At 45.4% G+C, this 24,198-nt stretch overlaps 1 protein-coding gene across 15 annotated transcripts in view; it reads right to left on the bottom strand.

The window, feature by feature from the left end:
* Positions 1-24,198, bottom strand: part of PPP6R3 (protein phosphatase 6 regulatory subunit 3) — a 122,769-nt gene that overhangs the window by 30,805 nt on the left and 67,766 nt on the right. For all 15 annotated transcript variants that reach the window (XM_069565607.1, XM_069565611.1, XM_069565610.1 and 12 more), the window contains 7 exons: positions 22,841-22,954; positions 14,572-14,701; positions 12,124-12,276; positions 10,148-10,297; positions 9,105-9,169; positions 6,597-6,712; positions 4,855-4,940 (listed from right to left, as the gene is read on the bottom strand). In XM_069565607.1, the coding sequence (XP_069421708.1) occupies positions 4,855-4,940; positions 6,597-6,712; positions 9,105-9,169; positions 10,148-10,297; positions 12,124-12,276; positions 14,572-14,701; positions 22,841-22,954 (814 nt within the window). The remainder of the gene's footprint in view (positions 1-4,854; positions 4,941-6,596; positions 6,713-9,104; positions 9,170-10,147; positions 10,298-12,123; positions 12,277-14,571; positions 14,702-22,840; positions 22,955-24,198) is intronic.

Here is a 24,198-nt window from a genome sequence, read left to right as displayed (position 1 = left end):
AATAACCCAGTTTCCAACTAACTCCCTCTCCATCCTCCCTAAAGTGCAAACAAAACATTCACATGAATTTTGCACTTGACCTGATGAAATCAAAGCAGAATTTATGATCCGCCTGCCTGAATCAACCACTGCTTTAGCAAGTAGACAGGAAAATGTGTGTCTGTGTGTGTGTGTGTGTCTCTCTGTGTGTGTGTGTGGTGGAGTGGGTAGTTTGCCCATGAGGGCACAGCCAGAGTGCAGATGGGAGGGGTGGAATACTGCTTGGTCACGGCAGCTGGCACCTTACAGGGTGACTGCAACTGAGAGCAGGTCAAGTGGCTCCGCTGCAGTGGATTTAGGAGCTTCAGGCCACGTGGCTGGCAAGTCAGTACAAGAATCACACTAAGCCCATGGCGGGGGGTGGGGCACAAAAACAGAAGACAATTCAAAAAGAAAGCCGGAAGAACTGGACAGAACCAAAAAGGAGTCCACCACTCCTGGCTGGTCTTGCTGTTTCAAGATCAATAAGAATACAACGTATCCTTGTTCATACTTTTTGCTTCAAACTAAGAATTTACCAGCTTATTAATGAAAACAAGAAACTAGAGTCTTGTTTTCAAACTTAAGCAACTACTGTGTGCCAGACACTGTGACCCCTTCCATCTTCTCCTTAACTAGTATCCTCAAAGCAATTCAAGGAATCTTTTCCTCCAGAAAGAAACTACTATTTTAGAAAGTTATTAATAATAACGGCATAAAGCATGTGCACCTTCTCAATTATTCTGTTGAGAGATGTGGTGATTCTGATTCTATCTACAGGGTAACGCAGTCTGAAATCATTATTAATAAAATGAGCTGAAAGATGCAATTTGACTTGTTAATCTTCTATCCCTGATCTAAACATTCAGAACACACCCCTCTGAAGCAGCTCCAGCTCAATAAATGCCTCCCTCATTCGTTTTCTTCCAGCTGAAGTCTTGTCTTGCTTCTTCCGTCCCACCCACACGTGTTCACCCTTACTGTCAAAGCAGAACCTGAAACCCCATCACGTCTCCTCAAGTCTATCATCACCTCCTAGGGAGGGTTTCTCTCTCTTCTGGGTGAACACTGCATCCAGCAGTCTCTCTGCTGCACCTCTAGTCCCACTAGGTCATTCCTCAAGCCAGCAGCCATGACGATCCTTTAAATCATGACAGATTTAAAACCACTGACATTAAATCATGGCACTTTTCATTCAGTTCCAAACCCAACGGCTTTTCATCTCACTAAGATCACAACCCCAGGAGCGTGCCTTGAAGCTGCAAGAGATCCCCGTTTCATTCTCTGCCATGCTCTGACATAAATATGTGGGCGCCCTACCGGCCTCTGCACCCCCTCTTCTACCCCCACTTGCCTCAGCCTCTACACCAATATTCTCAAGGATATTTCCCTAGACCACTTAATTTTAAATGCACGTCTGCCCAAAACACTCCAACTCCCTTCCCCTCGTTTACCCTCCCCCTTTGATTATCCACCTCCACTGAGGCAGGGATTTTTGCCAATCCTGTCTAGTGCAACATCCACAGTGTCCAGCAAACAGTAGCCACTCAACGAGTTAATGAATTAAGGAACACCAATACATCACCACCTCATGCTAAGAGTTGACTCACTGGAAAAGACTTTGATGCTGGGAGGGATTGGGGGCAGGAGAAAAAGGGGATGACCAAGGATGAGATGGCTGGATGGCATCACTGACTCGATGGACGCGAGTCTGAGTGAACTCCGAGAGTTGGTGACGGACAGGGAGGCCTGGCGTGCTGCGATTCATCGGGTCGCAAAGAGTCGGACATGACTGAGCAACTGAACTGAACACATCACTAAAGAAGAATACAGAATTCTAACTTTTAAGAAATAAGGAGATAAGAACACTCTTGCCAAGCAAGACGTATTCTAAGCAAACTAGACTGTTTTTTAAATAAGCGAAAATGCTTTTGTTTTATGCAAAAAGAGTAAACTATACTCTTGATACTGTAATGAAAGAAAAAAAAAGCCTTTGAGATGTTACCTTCATTCATGATTAAATTTCAGGTTTATTAACTGTTGTGAAAAGAAAAGGCAAGTAAGAGTTTTCTTCATCTTGGCTGATTAGGTTGCTAAGCAATCTTAAGTATGACCTGACTGGTAACATCTGAGTGAAAAGTAGAAGCCACAGGCTCTTCTTGCTCCACGTGGTCCCACTGTGGACTCCCAGGACCTACATGACCCCGGGCTGGTCAGAAATGCAAACCCTCAGAGGTTCCGCCTCGACCCACTGGGCCTGCAAACAATTCAAATGTGCGCTCTGTATTACTCTATACAATCTCCATAAACTATCTCATAAACTACCTCAACATTTAAAAAACACACCCTTGCCCCTGGAGAGGAAGGCAAAGAATGAAACAAACTCAGTTCTCCAAAGTCAGCACAAAAATATCTCCTGCACTTTCTAAATGTATCTAAATCAGTTTGGGGGCTTAGTCAAAGCAGCGCAGTCTCTGGATGCTAAAGTGCCGAGTTTTATTGACAGTAAGAGTGTGTCCATCTCTTGCGCATTTACTTTGGCAATGCAGGGCCACAAGGTTGAAGCACTTCAAAGAGCTCAGCAAGAAGGCAACTCTCTATCCCTACTGGGACACAGCCTGAAACATTCTGGGCAAAAAATGAAGAGTTTGGAAGCTACAGTTCAAGTCTCCATGGTGGCCTGGGGTTAATGTAAACGGACCCTTAAAAACTTGGAACCCCCGTATCCCTAAAAATACAGGGTTGGCCGTAACACTTATGAGAAAACTCTGTGGTCAACCCAATACCACAAAGTAGCATTCCCCACTGAAGGACTCAGACTAACTGGCGGTGGTCTGCTAGTCTTGGGTGTCTGAAATTAAAGAAGTGAGAGGTCCTGAGAGAGCAGCAACACAGAGTCTCAGGCAACAACAAGATCACAGGGTGGGGCCAAGCAGACACAGAGATGAGCCATGCTAACAGGGCTCTATTACTGGCCACTTCTGCTGCATAAACCCACGTCTCTTTTTGTGTTCCTGCGGAGTATTTGCATAGCCAAAGTGCTACGGCATCAAGCGCAGCAGGCAAAGGAGAACCAGGCTTCAGCCAGCATGACACGCGGAGCCCAGGATAGCTCTTCGTGCCACACAGATGTAAATGTCTGTCTAGATGGAAGTGTCTGTCTGCATTTCCCTGACCCAAAGGAGCTGCGCACTAATTTCGTGCTGTGTGGCCATATACAACATTAAACACAGTCACACACTAGATGACCGACCGCACAGCGCAAAGGAGCTGAGAATCATCTGAACTGCAATGCAGTCCTTCTTTACACATTGACCAGAGAAATGTACTTGAATTACCAAAGTTTTTAAAAAATCCTGATAACAAGTTTAACTGACATTTTTTACTTCTACCTTTGAAGTTAATCAAAGGGCAAGTTTTAACAAATTTTCCCAAACAAGATCAGAATTAATACTCCTAACTATTTCTCTATAAATAAGAAACAAGTCAAAACTCCCTTTCAAGAAGATCACATTGCCTGCATTCTTAATAAGGACTCAATATGGGGACCTCTAAATTAACAGGTTCAGCTTAAGTATAATTAATACTCTGCAGTTAACACCCTGATCATCCAGAATTTTAACCAATCTGACTGGGGGAAAAAAAAACAAAAAACCAATCTACGGTGGGTAATACATTCATTAAAACTTACTTAACCCTTCCTTGATAGCACAGGGCTGTCAAGTGCACGTCACGTCCTCTGCTGGGCTGTAACACCGAGACACAGGGGCCACTAAACCAGCTGTAATTAAAAGGCCCCACACAGCTCCCTTTCTACACTTACCTCTTCATAATTCTTTCAGCTTCTAGTACCTAATAATTCTCCCACTATATCCACCTTACCAAGCCACCAATCTGTCAAGAGTCTGTTAAAAGACAACCAAAGTTGTGAGTTGATCTACAGAGGGGCAGGCGACCAGCCCCCGAGGCCATGTGACACAGGGTGACCCGGGCACTGCTCTGTAGCACCTCCTACCCCCACCCTCATTTCTAAATTCTGTTCTGAGCAGATAAGGCTGCCAGGCACTTGACTGCCCAACAATCGAGGGAGTTACCGTGTACCAGAAATTCAAGACTGCAGCTGCTGAATTTCAAAAACAGAATGAAACGTCTGACACATCTCCTTCTATGTACAATCAAGGCTACCACCTCAGTTATCAGGTGGCACGTGCTTGCAAAAGGAAACGCTTTCCCTCATCTTCAAAACCAAATCAATACTTACCTTAAAACTTAGTGTCTTAAAGAAAACAAAGACTACATTCCAAAGTCCAATATAATTTATAAAAATATTATCAATGCCATTGTTCCCTGGCTCAAAGTACCAATCTGTTAAAGCTGGGGTTCCAAAGTCATCTGCAGAACTTCCCCCAACTGGGAATGTCTTTAATGAGGGTAAACTCAACTAAGCAGAAGTAGAAACCAGTCACAGGAATATTTCGGTTCTCTAACCACCCGGAGTTATCCAGGTGTAAGGCAACAACACGAACGTGGCAGGACAGCTGGGGCTGAGCTGAGGAGCCCGGGGAGCAGGCGCCGAGGGAGGTGCAGCAGTGTGGCAGGAAGCGGGGCTGAGGGCTGCGTGTCCCCTACGTCACCCCAGGCTGGAACTGGGAGCTGACGGGACAAACGAGCCAGAGCACTGTGGACGCGACCTCGTTCACTGGCGAGAGGCACGAGCGTGCCCCTTGGTCCACCATCACCAGCACAAGTGGAAGAGAGGTGCCTCACATCCTTCTGAATAAGCGGGCAAAGCCCCAGAGCACCGCAACCACAGAAATGTAATCTTGAAGAACCTACTAGATCCACCGTGTTCCTCTTGTTAGTTTCTCCCAAGGAACTCGTGCAGAACGTCTCCCATCGCTCCCTGACTTCATCTGGAAGATCTTCAGAGGGGAGAAAAAGAAAAAAGCAGGATCACTACAGCGACTTACACACAGACAGACAGGGGGCACGACAGGGCGCCACCATGCGGCTCGTCAGAGGTGAGCAAGCCCTGCGGGCTGGGCGCCGGGCTCTGGAGGCTCAGGGTTCTAGAGCCGTGCTCAGTCTGCACCCTGAGGACTTTCAGGAACCCCCCCACCCCGCCTCTGGTCTATGCTTGATGCCAAGAGCCCCAACCAGTTACCTGGATTTAACAATTTTTTTAGGATCTTTTGGTAAAAACTTAACCTGGAATATATTAATGTAAGTGTTTCCACTGAACTCTTTATAAAGGTGTGGGTAACAGTGGTCCTGCTCCACGGTCACGCGTGTCCAGGGAACACTGCACACACTGACTCCTGCTCGCTCTCTTGAGAAATTCTGAGGGCATTTAGCCCATGGCTGCCCCATGGACCCCCAGTGTGGGTTCTCAAGTTCCTCAAAGATAATGTTTTCTAAATACTTGTGTCACAGGACAACAAACGGATACATGTGCAATAATGAAATCTATCCTCTACAGAAAATTTAAAGAAAAGGAAACACAAATAGTTTTATGAGAAAATGAAACTCAGCTGCAATCTGGGAGCCCTTGCTAGACTGAAGTTGTTGTCTGACAATTCTGGTTTAAATATATGTGTATGCACCCTCACACACACATCTGGGAGGCAACCACCATAAAACTAAGACTGCTCTAAAAGAACACACACATGACATGGCCAATTCACCCATACGGCTAAGGACATACAGTGTGATGATACGGCTAATCTCTCTCTCAAGAAGCAAAATTCCCGGCGGGCAAGCCCCAGTTTTCTCCATCGCTGGGCCACAATCATGCCTTCACTGCACATTCAATAGGTAACAGCCTCTTGAACACAAACATTCTTAAGAGAGAAGTAGGATAGACTGGGAGCTGATTTTCAGCAAGCTAACAACTGAACAAACGCTGCACCACGAGGCTAAGACATTTTGCCCTTGGAGTGAGTCACAGGACTAGTAATCCCGCTGGAGCACCTGGGGTTCTTCATGTTCTCATCCAGGAGGAGGTAGACTCAAGGCCAGGGAGCCAGTGTAAAAGGCATCCGCACAGCTTTTTCAAGGAACCTCGGGCTGATTACATTCAAATGCTAGTACAGAAAGAGTCTTTAAGGATATTGGCTAATAGCCCTCATTTTAGTAATAGACAGACAGAAAAAAATGCTGATAAGTATCTTAATATGCTAGTGAAAGGAACTCAATCCACAGGCCATGTGGGGGCCTTCAGGAAAAAAGAAAAAGCAAGAGTAACTAACTAACTGTAGCTCACAAGGCTCCACTGTCAGCCTATGAGTACTTCAAGCTCGCCACTTGTGAGCCATGCCCTTAGAGGATGAAAGTGGGTGACTCCAGTTCATGGCCAAGCCTGCCGATACTTAGTAAAAGGACTGCAGAACTAAGAACGGAGATACAGCAAAGAGTCATATTGTTCAAACACATTCTCAAGAGTCTCCTTCAAATCTCCAGATAATGTGGAAGTAGAAGGAACTCCTTAGACAGCTGTTTAAAAAGCTATGAATCTTTCCACCCTACCCTTAACTCCACCAATCCAACAGAAACGACGCTGCGAGCCCTGGCCCCGTTACCTCTGATGAGCTGCTGCACCGAGGCGCTGTTGGGGCCCTTCTCTGTGCTGTGCACGATGCAGTTGGCTATCCTCGTCAGGTGGCCCATGTAGCCGTGCCGCCGACCTCCCTCGGCCCTGCCAGGGGGCAGAAGACAGATGTTCAGACTCCTGACAGGGTGGAGTGACGACGCAGCTGGGTAACTACTGTGGAGTTAAGCAATCATTCTAAAATCCGAGCCACCAAGGACAAGAACAGATAGGAGAGGAGGGTAAGGAGTCTTATCAGACTGGGGGCGGCAGGGATGGGCAATGAAATGTGTGGCAGAAAACAGTCTACTCAAAAAAATTACACTGCAGCCCCTCTAGACAGGACAAATTTTGTTCAAGTATTCAAACCAACTGTCTTCAGTCACACATTATCTTTAAAAACAAAAGCCTGAACATTCACTGGCACCTGATGATTCTGTGGCTGTGACTTTCCTTTCTCTCTTTCTGTAAAACTATTTTTCAGACTAAACAAACTGTAGAGAACTGAGGTGAGAATTCTACTGGTTCATTTTGCTAAGACATGATATTAAATTTCAATCATATTCATCAATTACCAGAGAAAGTTTTCTAGTAATGACATTTCTTGAGTTAAAATGTTAGCTGATTTGAGGACTTGGCCAAGAGGAGAGGCAGTCAACTTGCATTTGGCCCATACACCACTGGGAACAGACATGCATGTTACTCCTCACCCCTTCCCTCACCAGAGTCTACTCTTCACAACCGACCCATCTTTACACTTAAGACTTCTCACATCACTGTGACCTCTCTACCTGAATATTTAAAAAGTGTCAATACTTCAAATTCTATGAAACAGAAGACTTTTGAATGCAGACAGGAGGGAAGAAACTGAAGAGATCTTTACTTAAAAGGAGACTCTTTCAGGAGCCACTTTACAAAGAAGAAAACCATATAATGCTTACAGGCCTGCCTCAAAAATAAAAGTATCTGCAAAAAGCTTAGAGGTTCCACGGAGGCCTGCAGGCCGGAAAGCCCAGGGCGGACTTCAGCTGAGCTAAGAGCCTCTCTCGTCGTTGTTCGGTCACTCAGTCATGTCCAGCTCTGCGACCTCTTTCCGTTTCACAGCAAGATTCACAATAAGAACCTGAATGTTCATTCGGGGCAAATTCTTACAAACTCTGCTGTATTCCCTCACACCTCCACAAGTGAAAACAAACACCCATTTCCAACCTTTTTGGCCCAAGGCTCCCAGTGTTCTTTACGCTTCCTGTTCAAGGAAACCTTAAAAAGCTCTTTCAGGACCCCCCAAGAAAGAATAACCTTAGCCAGGATTTCAGAGGCTGGAGCTCAAGGGGAGCAGAGCACTGGTGAGACAAGGAGGCAGAGAGGGGAAGGGAGTCAAGGAAGGCGAAGATGGACCAGAGACGTCAGTCTGGCCACAGAAGGGTTCTCCTCGGAGGAGAGGACCTGAGCCCCAGCCACACTCAACTACAAGCCATCTTTCTCCACAAAGAATCAAAGCAAAGCCCTATCGGTTTTTAGTAAGTGATTTTTAAAAGAAATGTATACCCCAAAATGTATGCTTACATAAATCTGACTTAAAAGCAAACACAAGAATGCCTTGAGAGTGTTTCCCAAACACACCCCCTGCTGCAGAATCTATGGGAAGGCATAAAAGCTCCTTGGGCGTTACAGGGGAATGCTCATCCCAGACAACACTGCTAGGGGGTAACAAAGCCACTCACAGGCAGCAACAAATACCGCAAGTAATTGCGCCAATCAGCTAACGGAAATTTTCTATAAAAGGAAATACTAGGCAATCGTACCCTCCTCTAGCTCCAGGCACAAAGTGACTCTAGGAGCTAATTACCATCACGGAGGACTTGCCTTTGTCATTCTCTTCCTCCTTCCCATCATTCTCAGAAAAACCACCATTCACCAAGAAACAAGTTTCAAACGCAGCAGCAGAGGAGGGGCGCACTCCCAACCCCCGGTTTCCCCTCAAGACAGGTAGAAAGACAGGGAGATCTAAAAGTAAATTATTAGAAAAATACCTGTTAACAATTAAATACTCTGGGAGTCCCCAGAGAGCCATCTGTAACTAACTGTAAAGCGGCCTGTACCGTGTAACTATATTCTCTGTGCCCTGTCTAGAGCAAGGGCGCACATTTTCTTCAAATTAAAAAGCAGGGCTTCTCTGGAGGCTCAGTGGTGAGGAGTCTGCCTGCCAACACAGGACACACAGGTTCGGTCCCTGGTCCAGGAAGACCCCGCATGTCTTGGAGTGGCAGCTGTTAAGCCTGTGCTCCAGAGTCCAAGAGCCACACCTACTAAAACCTGAGCGCCTAGAGCCTGTGCTCTGGGACAAGAGAAGCTGCGGCAGTAAGAAGCCCATGTGCTGGGGCTGGAGGGTGGGCCCCACGCCGCAACTAGTGCAAAAAGGCCCGCGCAGCAGCCAAGACCCAGCATAGCCAAACACAAATAGCCAACCTGAACGCCTATCAGAGAGCAATATACTCACTGTTTCTTCTCGTTCATTTCCCAGGCATCAAGTATTCGTTCTATTAACTGACATTTTTGAAAGAGCTGAATAAAAAAGAATGTTTCAGGTTAACATTGACATAAATGTCACAGTGTCAAAATTTTAAAGTGAAACAGAACTCTAGTTAAACAGAAAATTTGATACATACCACTTTATACATACAACCCAGCAAGCTAAATAGCTGTGAATTATTGGCTAAATCAGATGCAATGTGATAAAGTAACTGCTACCAGTGAGCAGCTGACCTCAAGCAAAGCCAGGTTTTATTCTGAAATGGAATCATGCCCCAGCAAAAATTTAGTTCACAACCCACAGCAATATTGGTACTTTTCAAGTGTGAGCAACACTTACTTCTACATGAACTAACATTATTACATTCTTATTAAAAACAGGTGTGGCTGGCCAATGACCAGAGCTGTGGGCTGCATTATCAGAACGTGCAAAGCCAGTCTCATTCAGATGTCATTTGTCTTCCCCATCTACTTGGTCACTCCAGGCTAGCCTTGCCCATCTTCAAGGTTTGGGGGTGACACAGTATGAGCGAGAGAATGTCTACAGTCACAGAACTGCAGAGCAAGAAGACACCTGAGGACGGACTCGGTAAAATCACCACCTCATATTGAACAGGAGGCAACAGACCCCCGGAAGACGCGTGCTGACACGGCAGAGGACTCACCTCTCCCACCTTCAGTCACAGATTCAGCACCAAAAATGGAAACTCAGGCAAGCCAAATAACTGTTCAAATGTTATTTAAATTTGTATTCTTTTTTAATTTCCAAAAGGTTTCTAAATCTTCCAATCTATTGAGTGTACTGAAACTTTTTCAAAAAGTTCATCTAATGGTGAATTGCCTAGGATATGATTTATAGAATCACTGGTTAAAAGTACAATCGAAATAAGACAGTTAAATCCTTAGATTCTGAAATCTCACCTCCTACCCTTAGACTTCAATTCACTTTATAACTCAAGTAGAAAACTACTATAACCAAGAGTGGCAGAAAAAGACACCAAGTAAGCTTACATGTTTCAATAACAAGTTGTCACCAGCAGAGTCTTGATCAGTAATTGCGCTATTTTCTGTGTTTTCAAAAGGACTTGCAAGAATCAGTGCAATGCAAATTTCCACTTGTGTATGTAAAAAGTTATTCCATGTGTATTTGAAGAACATGTCCTACAAAAAAAAAGAAAAGCAATGCTTTCTTTTACTGTCACCTCCATCTTTCAGTCACTACTTCAATACATTCACCAAATAATCAATTAATAAATGATGTGCTCATGGTACAATAAAACAAATTAAATGGAATACATTATTTCTAAAGGCAGTTTAAAACGCCTTCATACACTAAATAACATTATATTTGCTCATTCAACACGTCAGAATTTGCAAGGAATCTAATAGAGACCAACAATGAATACGTAAAGACAATAAATTTCTTGGAGAAAATCTTTTTGTTTTCACAGTGTATCACTAATGCAGATATTAAGTTTAGTAAATTTCCAATGATTTTCAGAGAAATTTATGAGATTTCATTTTGATTCAACAAAATGTTCACTGATGACTCCTGAGCAGTGCCCAGTGCTAGTTGCAAGATACAGTCTCCAATGTCAAGGCGCTCACACCTTAAAAAAATAACCACTCTAACGCTCGAAACTCGTGGAACTATCAGCAGACGGAGCAAAACAAGACAGTATGGCAGGAGGTGGTGTGTGGAGCTCCGGGAGGTGCAAGGGCTTTCCAGATTACCCAGAAAAGGCAAAGGGAGCAGAAAAGAAAACAGCTCCTAAAAGCACAAAACGCACAGCTGCAGTATGTTTTCAGGATATCTCCGAGTCTGGTTATCCAATCTCAAAATGAAAAAGTAATGATTAATGATCCATTTAGAAGTTTTATCAAATTTAGCACTCAAAAGTAGCTCTAATATTAACAACAGAATGAATTAACAATAGCTGTACACTTATTAGTAGTAAGATTAAAGACTAGTAATTGATGACTTCAAGGAGACTCCCAAAGACAGGCATGGGAAGTTATGTTCCTGTCAGAGGGTGAGGCAGAGACTCTGTCCACAGGGGGCAAGGGCTATGCTACCACACAAAGTGTGAGCCTGTGGCGCTCCTTCCTCTCCAGGGGGCCCTGCTCTCCGTGCCCTCTACCGCTGTGCCACTAACATGTCAGGCTAGAACACAGCTGACGTAGCTCAGCGATGCCACAAAGTGCAATGGCATGGCGGATAGAGCGGGCACGGGTTTCAACGTGGATGTGAATTCAAATCTTGGCTCCACCACTTACTAGCTGTACTCTGGGCATGATCTGAAAAAAAGTTTTATACCCATGATCACAGGAGAAATGTATATGAAGTGCCCACTTGATGTCTCTCATGTGAAGAGCAAACACCAGGCCCTCCTCTGAAACACATGCCAAATTCCCCTGGGGCACCGTGTGACCACCCTGGGAACCGCCTGTGCTATGGCAGACAGGTCAGAGCCGGCAGGGGCCCCAGGCCAGGCCCGTGGATCCCAAGCACAGGCCTCAGAGCTGGGGACCTCAGGAGTACAGAAGTCCAGATAAGACGGTCTTAATACCCTCTACAGCTCTCTCTCAGTGCAAAGACAAAAGCCTGTCCCCTGAAGACAAGCATTATGAAGGAAAACAGTGCTGCGGGCAGCAGCCACTTATGGCTCACACAACCCCCCAAAGAAAGTGATTGCACTCACTCCTGCCTCCACAGGAGACCGAGCTTTCGGAGGGAAATGTCTGTGTCTTAACTGTCCCAGAAATTCTCTATAACGCAGGCACAGATCTCTATGCAGAGCAATAATAAATCACTACTGAAAAATTAAAAGCACTCAAAACTGATGATAACCTCAAGGGCAAAACTGTTTGCACTCAGACCAAGAAAAGTCACTGACACATACTATGAGTTTATGAGGTTCTACAATCAGCGATCTTATTTATAAAAGCTCAAGGGCAAGTGAAGACATCATTCGGGGACATCTTACCAGTATGACCCCAATGCTATTCAGCTCCATGAGGTCCCCGTTGATGCTGCTGGTATTCGTCTGGAGGAGGCTGGATACCAACCTAACCACACTCAGTCGGGTGTTCCCCACAGGGGGGTCCAGCACACCCCACGTAGTCTTCATCACACTTTTCTGAGAAAGAAAAAGCTTTCTGATTAGATTCAGTTCAGGACTTCCCTAGTGGCCCAGGGCTCAAGAATCCGCCTGCCAACGCAGGGGACACAGGTTTGATCCCTGGTCCAAGAAGATCACACATGACATGGGGCAACTAAGCCCACGGGCTGTGGGGTCCATGCTCCACAACAAGAAGAGCTGTCTCAGGCAGAAGCCCTCACACTGCAACCAGAGGGCAGCCCCGACTCGCCGCAACTAGAGAAATACCTGCAGGCAGCAACGAAGACCCAGCACAACCAAAGATAAACAAATAAAGAAATTAAAAACTAGTTCAATAAACAAACGGTGCAGGAGTATGTACTAAGATATCACACTAGTTAAACTAAGCCCACAAACAACTTGGCCTAAATTCTACACCTGCAGAAAAATCCAAAACTGCTACTGATATCTTTAAGATATGATGAAGTAAATATAAGAGAAAAAATAGGTAATTTCCCTAGACTACATATTTTATAAGAAATCAAGTACCCCCCTGCCTTCAATATTCTAAACAAGCAGAAAGCTTGTCAAGTCCATGAAGAAAAAGTGCAATACTCCAAACCTGACCAGAAGGCTGAGAAATTAAGAGAAGTGACACGTGGTTTTGGAACACAGTCCTCAACCTCTGCCAAAACTGGGATAAAAATGCAAACTCAGTAGCTGCCTCTGGGTCACAACCTAGAAGCAGGATCAACCTCAAACCTGCTTTCATCCATAAAAGGGAGTTTGTATTCTTTGAAATCACAGAAGATAGACCCAGAACATTTCAGAACTTTAGAAGTTTGGCAGGAGACCCATGACAAAGTGAAAAGGGTGTCCTTTTCCATGTCCCCGTCCAACAGGGCTTCCCAGCACTCCCGCCTGCTCTCCTCCAGGCCCAGGGGAAAGGGGAGCCACCCCCCACTCCCTGCAGCGCAGTGCTACTGAGCATGGACCTGCTCACGTGCTGCCCTGTGCAATAAAGCCAGTCAGGGGCTGAACTCACTGCCCCCAGCAGGGAAGAGTCCACACAAAACACTGCCTCACTTTGGAATCAGCCCAAGAAGAGCACCAGGGTGAGAATCCACACGAGATGCTTTTCTGTCAACCGAGAAAGGAGACAGGGACACCTGAGACCCAGGTCAGGGGCGCCCGGCCACACCTCCTCCTCTCTCAGGCCCTCCCCCTCCTCCGACTTGCACTTCTTTTCTCCTGAACAAATCCTGCTTCTTCCCTGGCTCTCCTGCCCTTCTCCCCAGGCCTGGCATGAAGGACGCCACCGGCCAACATCAGTAGGCGCCCTTTCCACGGCAGGCCCTGAGCACCCCAGCCTGTGCCCCAGACCACTGCCTGCTCGCTGGTCATGTGAGGAGACAATCTAGGAGCCGAACCAGACTCCAAGCACAATGGACATAAATTATTCTCTGCGCCCCCTCCACCAACTGGAAACACCTAGAGCAGAAGGGAGACACTACCACACACTATCCCTGGGAACTCACTCCGCAGAGGCCGCAGAGATGCACTGTGTAAGCCTGAGACACCGGATGCAATGAGGCACACAGGAGGAAAAACCAAAGTGAAGGAACCAGCGTGGGCGGCAGAACTCTCAAGGAACTGTCTTCCACCCCAGAGACACCACAAGGGAGCGCCTCGTCCCCCGGCCTCAGTCTGCAGCAATCCCAGGGGCAGCCGTGACAAAGGCTACGGGCCTTGGACACCCTGCTTTTCTAAACCTTCACCGTCTGCGTTTTCAGTGGCTGCCTGAATAAACAGTCATTTCTGGATTAGCACACGGATGCCCCTGACAGAAAAACTAACTCTCCAAGTCATAATCAACCCACCACTTCTTAAATGACAATCTGTCCATCAGGCAGTTACACTGCTCCAACTCTTGAGTAAGACAACTCAACTTCCAAGATTAGTTTCTTGAAGATTAGCGTGTACCTCAAAGATGTGAAAATAACATGCTATTAGAAGAAAACTATTTTACTTGCATGTAAATACACAGAATTTATAGGAAAAAAAGTAAAGAACAAAAAACTGAGTTTTCTAAGCAGGTAAGTATCTTACTTAATTTACTTAATTCTATTCCATTCATCAATTTAGACACTATATACAGATAAAAGCCAATTTAAAAACCAGTTCAAAAGCAATGAAAACAATGGCCCTTTTAACATACTTTGCACAAGGTGGGTGGGTCACAGCCAGTTCTTTAACTCAGAAGGTTCATCTACCTTCTAACAGCTGAAATCAAACCACGGAACTGTTCAATGATGCTTCAGAGAGCTGCCTTACCTTGGGGGGCTCAAGCAGGAGTTCGTGAAAAGATCCAAGTCTTCCTCGAATGGCTTCTAGAACACTCTTGTTGACCGAACAAGCTGAATGACTCATGCCTGGTGGGCAGATCTCTATATGGCCTTCAAATCTTGAAACAAAGCAAGTTAATTTTATTATTTCAGAGCAAACCATTCAAGGTGCTCTGTAACAGCGTATGGTAGTGGCTGAGTCACATGGTCATGCCTGACTCTTGCAACCGCATAGACTACAGTCCAACAGGCTCCTCTATTCGTGGGATTTTCCAAGCAAGAGTACTGGAGTAGGTTGTCATCTCCTCCTCCAGGGGATCTTCCTGACTCACATCGGCAGGCAGGTTCTTTACCAACTGAGCCACCAGGGAAACCCGCATCAGAGTACAGAGATATTCAAAACAACTATGGAATACATGTAATTATATCAAAATTTCTGGAAGGATAGGAAGAGGGCATAATAAAACCTTGATGGGGATCAGCTGACATGACCAGAAATCCAACATATGCTGTCAGGGGAGAAATTATATGCCATTTCCTCCCATTTTCTCTGAACTTTCTAGCTCCTTGCACCTACTGTACTAACACCATGTCTCTAACCAGAAAATGTGGAAAGCAACCAGAGACCCCTGAACAACAGTGCATACCATCCTTGCCTACCACTGGATGACTGTTAATAATAAACAGGCCTGGGATTTCCCCGGTGCTCCAGTGGTTAAGAATCGGCCTGCCAACGCAGGGGACACAGGTTCGATCCCTGGTCCAGGAAGATCCCACATGCTGTGGGGCAACTAAGCTCACGTGCCACAACTACCAAACCTGGGCACCCTAGAGCCTGTCTTCCATGCCACATGCAGCAATGAAGACCCAAAGCAGCCAAAATAAATAGGCCTGTATTGCTCTAGGATTCTCTCAACTAATCCATCAATATCGCTTCTTTAAAAGGAGTATATTAATGTTCTGTATAAAGCTCTACCTATAGTCATTATAAGTGGCTTGGAGCGTCCCTGGTGGCTTTACAGTAAAGCGTCTGCCTACAACACGGGAGACCAGGGTTCAATCCCTGGGTCATGGCAACCCACTCCAGTATTCTTGCCTGGAAAATCCCATGGATGGAGAAGCCTAGCAGACTACAGTCCATGGGGTCACAAAGAGTCGGACACGACTGAGCAACTTCACTTTCTTTCACTTATAGTCATTATAAACCCTTTTTCTTAGGAAAACAATGACAAAATTGCCTTCATAAAATCAGTGTTAGGAAGCATGGGGATTCTCAAAGTTGGGGGACAGAAGGGAAGGGTTTAACAATACGGGTGCACAGTTCAGGTTAAAAGATAAACCCGGGAGTGGTGTGTCAGTGCAAACTCGCTGCCAACAGCATAGCTGCTGGAGCAAGGCCTGCGCTGAATCCTGGCCTTTGGCTCACCAGCTATTTGTCCTGATACGGAAAGAACAGCGCCCCCAGGACTGTCGGGGGCCATGCTGGCACCGAGGGCCGAGAGTAGAGCCCGGCACAGCTGACACCTGGAGGAGGGACCGTTACGACAGCCATCTGAAAACATTTCACACGTGCAAGTGATTTCCAAGAGCTACACATAACAGCGTTCAGAAATGCAATTACAGAAAGGGCGCGTGGGCAGGGGAAAGGACTTCTGCTTTGATTATAGTGCTTTTTACTGTGTAGGGGTTTTAATAATTTATGTGGCCAGATATCGCATTCTTCACTGCAGTTTCTGTCCAGGAAGCCAGACATCGAAACTTCTTCACAATGTCATATCCTATGAGCTTCTGTATGCTTTTCCTCTAATATTTTTCATTTATCTGGAATTTATTTTTATGCAAAACAGGCATAGACACTGGATTTCTTCCCCAAGTGGCGAGTCGCTTTCTAAGCTACATTTACAACCTGCTTTTTCCCACTCGTGTGAAAATACCATACAAAAACTTATACTCAAAATCCTTACTCATTCACATAAGTTTCATTTGTTCATCTGATAAATACTGGTGGTGGTTCAGAGGCGAAGTTGTATCTGACTCTTGCAACCCCACGGTCTGTAGCCTAGCAGGCTCCTCTGTCCATGGGATTTTCCAGGCAAGTATACTAGAGTAGATTGCCATTCCCTTCTGCAGGGGATCTTCCCAACCCAGGGATAGAAGCCCAGTCTCCTGCATTGCTGGCAGATTCTTTTTACCAACTGAGCTGTTCATCTAATAAATACTTAATGAGCATAAACTTATCTACCTGCCTTGACTCAGGTACAACAGTCAATATCCACGGTGTTTCTCACATTTTGGTTCTTTCAAATGTATGTAAAAACCCACCAAATCCAAAACAAAACTCACACTGACATTCCAAGCAGAGGTATGTTAAATGTGGAACTCAGACTCGGAAAGGCGCAGGCTGTGGCGGCTGCTGGGGCGCCGGCAGGCAGCGCTCTTCGTCTGCTGAAGCTAGTGCCCAGACACACCGCGGCTCCCTCACGCTCACCAGGGGAAGACACTCTGCCTGCGCACAGCTTTGGGTGATGACGAGTAAAGCGCTCACACATTCACTTCTGAGTTTGTGTGATATAGTTTTCACTTCTCGGGGGTAGATATCTAAGAGGGCTAGATGACAAACGTCCGTTACTTAAAGACTGCCAGGTGCGTGCAGAAGGTGGCCGCGTGGCTCTCCATCCCCGGCGGGCCGTGCGCAGCTTCACTGTTGCCAGCGCTGGCTAGTTGTTTATGCATATCTGGCTTAGCTACGCTTAGTGGGCTGAATGGTGCCCCTGCCTCCAAAACACACTGTCCACCTCCTAGTCCCCAATCTGGATGCCTAGGTTTCCTTCCTGCCTCACGACCAACAGCATGAGCCCAAAAAGAACTGGTGAGGGGGATATTCTCACCATGGCCCCTGATTTTAGGGGCTATGATTTCAGCCTCTACCACTAAGAATGACGGCGCTCAAGGATTTTCTATTTCTCAGTTCCCAAGTTCCTTTGTATTTCTTATTTGCAGACGTTTTATCATAAAAGGCTTTAACGAAATGGTCACATGGTTTTACTTCTTCAGTTTGTTGATACGAGTTACATTGATTTTTATAAAAACTATTTTTATACAGTGGCTTTCAGTTCAAAGAATGGAGGGGAAAGTACAGACTGGCCATCTGCCCCCTGCCCTCACAAATGCCCAGCCTCGCCACTACCAACATCCTCCACCAGAGCATTCACTGCAACCCCTGAACTGTGCTGACACATCCCCATCACCCAGAGCCCACGTCCTGCACGGTGCGCTTCTGATGGCGTACGTTTCACGGGTCTGGACAAATAATGACCTGTATGGGGCACTAAGATATTACACGGAGGATTTTCATGACTCTAAAGGTCCTGAGCTCCACCTGTCCACTTCGCCCCCACCACCACCCTCTGGTCATCAGTGATCTTTTTACCGTCTCCACAGTAAAATGAGACATTTTCCAGAAGGTTATGTAGCCTTTTCAGATTGACTTCTTTCCCTTTTTCACTTGCATTCAAGGTTCCTCCATGTCTTTTCATGGCTGGAGGGCACCTTCTCTTTAGGGCTGAATAATATTCCACTGTATGGATGAACTATAGTTTGTTTATCCACTCACTTACTGAAGACATCTTAGCTGCTTCCAAGTTGTGGCAAGGGTGGGTAAAGCTGCTAAACAACCACGTGTAGGTTTTTGTGAACATACGTTTTCTACTCCTTTGGATGAATACCAAGGAACATAACTGCTGGGGCTGTGTGGTGAGAGTGTGTTTGGTTTTGTAAGCAATTGCTGGACGGCCTTTCCAAGTGGCTGCAGCATTTTGCGTTTCCACCAGCAAGGAATGAGAGCTCCTGCAGATTCGCGGGCCTGCCAGCACTTGGTGCTGTCAGTCAGGTCCAGTGAATTGCTAGCATTGTGCTTCTTACTGATTTCTGTCTAAATGTTATGTCTGTTTCTGAGAATAGTTTAGACTTACAGAAAAACTGTAGAGTCCCCATATGACCTATACTTGATTTCCCCCATCATTATCTTACATTTATCAAAATTTATTCACCAATACTCACACGTAAAATCCACACTTCACTCAGATTTCCGTGTGTTCACCTCAAGCTGCGTCTCTGTCTGGAGTCCATCCAGGACGCCTCACTATGTTTACCGTCAAGAGTCCTCTGTCCTTCGCCTCCTCTTGGCTCTGACAGTTACTCGAACTTTCCTGGCCAGGTACTCCGCAGAGTGTCCCCCAGCTGGGACCTGGTCTTGTACTTCTCTCATGACCGTGGGTTTTTGAGAGGAAGACCACACAAGTGAGACGCCATTTTCATTACACACCGTCAATGCAGCTCAACAATGGCTGCTGACTGCGTGTCTGGCTGAGGAGGTGCTGGTTGTAGCTGTCCTTCCACAGGGCACTTCCTAGAAGGAAGTCATGAGGTGCCAGCTACAAGCAAAGAGTGGAGAGTTTTGCTCTTCCTCCTAGAGATGGAGTTAGGAACTACTTGGAATTCCGCCACATGCGAGAGCTGTCTCTTCTTCCCCATTTATTCGTTCCACCATCTATTTGTGTCAGTATGGATTCCTGGTTAAGTTATTTCATGCAGCTGCTTCGTGTTATAATACAGTGCTGCTTTATTCTATTGTGCAAGTACTGGCAGTCCCAGCTTGGCCAACGGCAGCTCTTTCAGTTGCCTCCTGTGTCCTGCTCACAAACCCTTACTGTGGGTTTTTTCCTCTTTTTTTTTTTAGTCATCTTGCACATGGGTTCTTGGTTCCCTGACCAGGGATGAAACCTGCGTCCCCTGTATTGGAAGCATGGAGTCTTAACCACTGGACCTCCAGGGAAATCCCCGTGGGTCTTCCTTGTAGAGCACGTCCTTAGTCTCTACACTACACGACGCTCCACACTCATCTCACGTATGTCTTACCCCAGTGGTAGAACCAGCCATTTCTCCAGAGCCCTGATTCCTTTACTGGAGGGCAGGGTTAGAAACCAAGATCTGGGCACACGGTGCGCTTGTTTCTACTGGTACATCATGGCTTCTGGACCTCCCAAAGCGACTGCCGCCTGGGTCTAACTTCATATTTCACGGTAGGCAATTTCTAGCATCCTACACTGACTCTCTCCTCAACCATGTCAATGCGCACAAAGGAGCCCAAAGACAGTCTCCACTCCTAGCGCTTCCAGATGATCTTCCACGGCTCTGCTAAGGTTCTCCATCCGCCCACAGATCACTGCTCACTCTTCCCACAAGTCTTTAACATGTCAATCGCAGTTTTTTGTAAAATTCCCTACCAGATAGTTCCAACACTTTTGACTCTAGTTCTATTGACTGCTTTTTCTCTTGAGAGCATGTCGGCTTCTTTTTATTTGGCTTCTTCATCTTGTAATTTTTTGGTTGAAACGTGGACATGCTGTGTAAGACAACAGAAACTGATTTAACTAGTACTTGTCTGCAGCGGACACACCTCTCTTGCCCTAAGTCTTTAGTGTGAAGTTTGGGGATCAATTTACAGTCAGCAGCGGAGCTAGGTTCGGGCTCTGCTGTTGCTGTGACTGTTTTTTTCTCAGTGTACCATGACTCAAACTTGTCTCACGTTACTCTGTATTTATAGTTACGGCTGGACCGCCAGGTCTTTCTCAACGTCTGCTCTGCCCTCAGCCGAAGTTCCTCCTTCAAGCTCGCTCCCGTGCTGACGGGCTCCCTGTGCCAGGCCGCAGCCTCCCCTCCATCAGCACTCAACTATACCCACTCCAGTGTGGTGGCCTGCAGCGGGGGAGGCGTGGGAGGAACTATTGTTCTGGCTCAGCCTCAGGCACCAGAAATGCCCCTGGGCCTCAGGAATGGGCCTTCTCTGCGAACCCACCCTTTCTTCAGGGACAGGGGCTCTCTAACAGCCTGGGTCCTGAATGTGTCCCTGCTTGTCCTGCGGGATAGAGGTTCTTTCCTGGTCCCTTCCCCCAACCGCCAATGGTCCCCATGCATGCTAAGTCGCTTCAGTCATCTCCGACTCTTTGTGAGCCCAAAGACTGTAGCCCGCCAAGCTCCTCTGTCCATGGGATTCTCCAGGCAAGAGTACCAGAGTGGGTGTGAGTGCCCTCCTCCAGGGGATCTTCCCCACCCGGGGATCAGCCCCCGTTTCTTATGCCTTCTGCAGCAGCAAGCAGGCTCTTTACCACAAGCGCCACCTGTAAGCCCCCACCTGCGCCTTCAGGGTTACAGGGGTGCTGCCCTTTCCCCAGTGGCTTAACAGACAGCAGCCAGCATGTCCTGAGCAGGGCTAACAAGTGAACGCAAAGTCCCGTGTCCACAGTTCTCAGGGCACCCTTGCTCTCCCTGCACCTGGGGCACTTATGGCAGTAACCAACCTACTATCACTCTCTGTTTATTAAAAACATATCGGAACCATCACCTTTTAAGCTGAAAAATGGAACTATATGAAAATAGCTCAGTTCCTCAGTAGAAGATAAGAGTTACACTGTGCACTAACTTACCCCTTCTCTCCATATTTCTTGAGTTTTATTAAAATAATCTGGAATTTACTGTGTTTTTTCAACATCTGACTTGTTCAAGTCTTTCCTAATAGTCACAGGAATTTTCACATCCCTGTTGCATTTATCATTACTTTCACCAACATATTTATCTTAAGTTCTTTACTCTACCTTACTTTTTCTGTTTGACTTTGATAAAGTTCATCTTCAGGTAACTGACCCCAGGAACAGATGGAGCACTGAGGTCTCATATAACTGAAAATGCCTCATGCCCTCACACAGCAATCAAAGTATTTCAGGGTCACAATCCTGCCCTCTGTCTTTTGGTGTTTATGCAACTTTACAAATGAGATGTCTGGCAATCTGATCTGCTTTGTAGTTAACCCATTTTTTCTTGTTCAAATAGTTTCAAGATTTACCCTTTACCCTAGGGACTCAGAAATCTCCTAAGGATAAGGCTAAGATTTTAGCCATCCACCACCCCTCCGTCCGCCCCTCTTTAAAGTTAAGCCTGCTTAGTGTCTGATCACCCTTTGTGGTCTGGGGGTAAGTTCCTTCTGATCAGGAATTTCTTCTGTCATTTCTTTTACTGTCGTATCATTTCTGTTCTCAAGCCGAAGTCATCCACATAAATCTCACAGCGCCAGCTCATGTGCTTTTAAAGGATTTTAAGAGATGATGCAACTGCCTTACACCAGGAGTAGCAAGATAACATTCCTGTGCCACCTGATTAATACCGTAAGTTACTGGTTACATTATTTAAAGTAGGAATTAACAGGGAAGTCAGAGCTGCAGATACAATCCCAAGATTACAATACACTTGAAGCACTGCTGCCACACTGACATTCCACGATCAAGCAACCAGAGACGAAGACGACGGGAATAGAGATGGAGACGCTGGGAAGCAGGGACTGATATGGCTGTGTTTACTGTTTTGCTAGGAACCAAATGACACCATTAAACATAACTCCAGAAGTCCTGGGCCACCAAATTCGCTTATGCGGACAGCAGACCTTGCTGCTCCTTCACGTCATGCCTCTGCTTCACAGGATGGACCCAATGGTGAAGAGGAAAAGACAAATCCTAATCGCTAAACCACACGCTCCTGGAACACGAATTGCCTACCTCTTCAAATTCTCATTCTCAGGAAACAATCTGGAAAACTCTGACAATAAGTAAATCAGCTTTAGGTATAAAACTGTAAAGAATATGACAAATATTAAATGACTTGTCCAGAGGCACACAAATAGGAAAAACAGACTATCTTTCTGATTCTTAAACACACCTAAAATTTTCCTTAAGGCCTCAAGCCACCTGTCCATCCATTTTTAAACAGCCTAATGAACTGCAGTGCCTCACGTGCGAAGCCTCAATTAGCGCAGAGAGGACAGAAGAGCCCTGAATCGCCACTTGGAGGAGAACTGCACACCAACCCGGAACAGCTATTCTCAATTTTCACAAACAAGAAATAAGCTTCTCCTGAATGTGAGCCATTCTGCATGGGTTTGACTTATGATAGTAGTATTTTGGTAATGAGTACAAAAACTCAAATAACAAGAATCCAAATGTTGCCAATAGTGTTTACTAAAGCATCTTTTTCAACTACATCTATGTACTGCATTCATATAAAACTATTCATACAGTAGAAAAATATTCAACAAATGAAATTCAAGGGCATGATACTGTAGTAATAAACCACTAACTTAATTCTTAGTTTTTAAAAATTCTAAAAGGAAAACCAAATGACTCATTTCATGAAGCAGAAGGAAAACTTACGTTGGTCGCCGTGTCTCAAGCAAAGTCAACAATATCTGGATTGCACTGACTATGGCCGATTCATTTTTCTCCGTGTGGAAAATATTTGATAGAAGCTGCTCTATAATTTCTTGCCTAGGGAAACAAATCAACAGTCAAGTGCTAACTGTAATGTTATTTAACACTAACAACTTTGGAAGAAAAGGTCACAGTAATGCAAGAACTATATAAGAATGTACTTACTTAGCCAAGATCTAAAACAGGTACAAGAGAATATCGATTGCTGCATTTTGCCCTAAAATTAAAACCTGGTAAATAAATCAAAGTAACTTGGCAGAAGTGAAATGGATCTGACTGAACTGCTCCGCATGAAGTATTCTCCACAAGCCCTCCCCAAGACACTCTCCTATGCATGTAAACAGGTCACAATTGAGGTAAAATACAACAGTAACCTGTTAGGTAAATTTATACACATGTTCTCAAGGAAAACTTGCTTCCCAGGCTCTCAATAATTTTTAGGGCCCATGCAGATTAAGAAACACAATCTCTCTTGCTCTGTGACTGACAGCTGGTTGTTCCTGTCGCTCGCCTGACACACACCAGTCTCCCCACAGTACAGTGGGCTCAATGGATACTAACACCAGCTCCTCCACCAGGTCAGGATGGCAAGCAGGGAATAAACTCTTCCTCTCTGGGGGAAGCAAACAAAACTGGCATCTAACCTAACTTCAGAGGATCCCCTCACAGGAAGCAGTCTTCCAGTACTCCCAGCCAGCACTCAAACTGCTTATAAGACCTCTAAACAGTACTGTAAAAGTCACTCAACACACAGCAGTCTACAGAATAAATATTAAACTTGGAATTGAGCTCTGAAAAACAGGCTGCTTTTCTTTTTACAGTAAACCCATATATTCTTCAAATAGCAGCCTCACCCCAGAGAGAGGTACCAAGCACCACCTGTGGCCATGGAACACTCAGAAGGTACCAGTCTGAACCCACATGAGTATAAAGTACACGCTGGATTTCCCAAACTTTGTACACAGAAGTGAATGTAGAATATCTCATTAATAATTTTAAATAAACACATGTTGAAATATTTTTGTATCTATAAATAATATATACTTATATATTCATATAAATTATAAATATATATGTAGCTATTCTAGAATATATAAAAATTTTGCCTATTTTTTTACTTTAATATGGCTACTAGAAAAATTTTAATTACATGTGACTTTTATTGTATTTTTATTAGACAACGCAATCATGTACCATATGAAATTACTGACAGCCCACATTTTTTAACCTACTTGAATGGCAACTTCACATGGCTCAACCTCATACTAGTATAATTACTAGTACTGTATGGAGTACATAAG

Source organism: Ovis canadensis, chromosome 21 (assembly GCF_042477335.2).
Source record: "Ovis canadensis isolate MfBH-ARS-UI-01 breed Bighorn chromosome 21, ARS-UI_OviCan_v2, whole genome shotgun sequence".
NCBI classification, from domain to species: Eukaryota; Metazoa; Chordata; class Mammalia; order Artiodactyla; family Bovidae; genus Ovis; species Ovis canadensis.
Note: the sequence above shows the minus strand (reverse complement) of the source record. Positions and strands in the feature narration are given on the sequence as shown.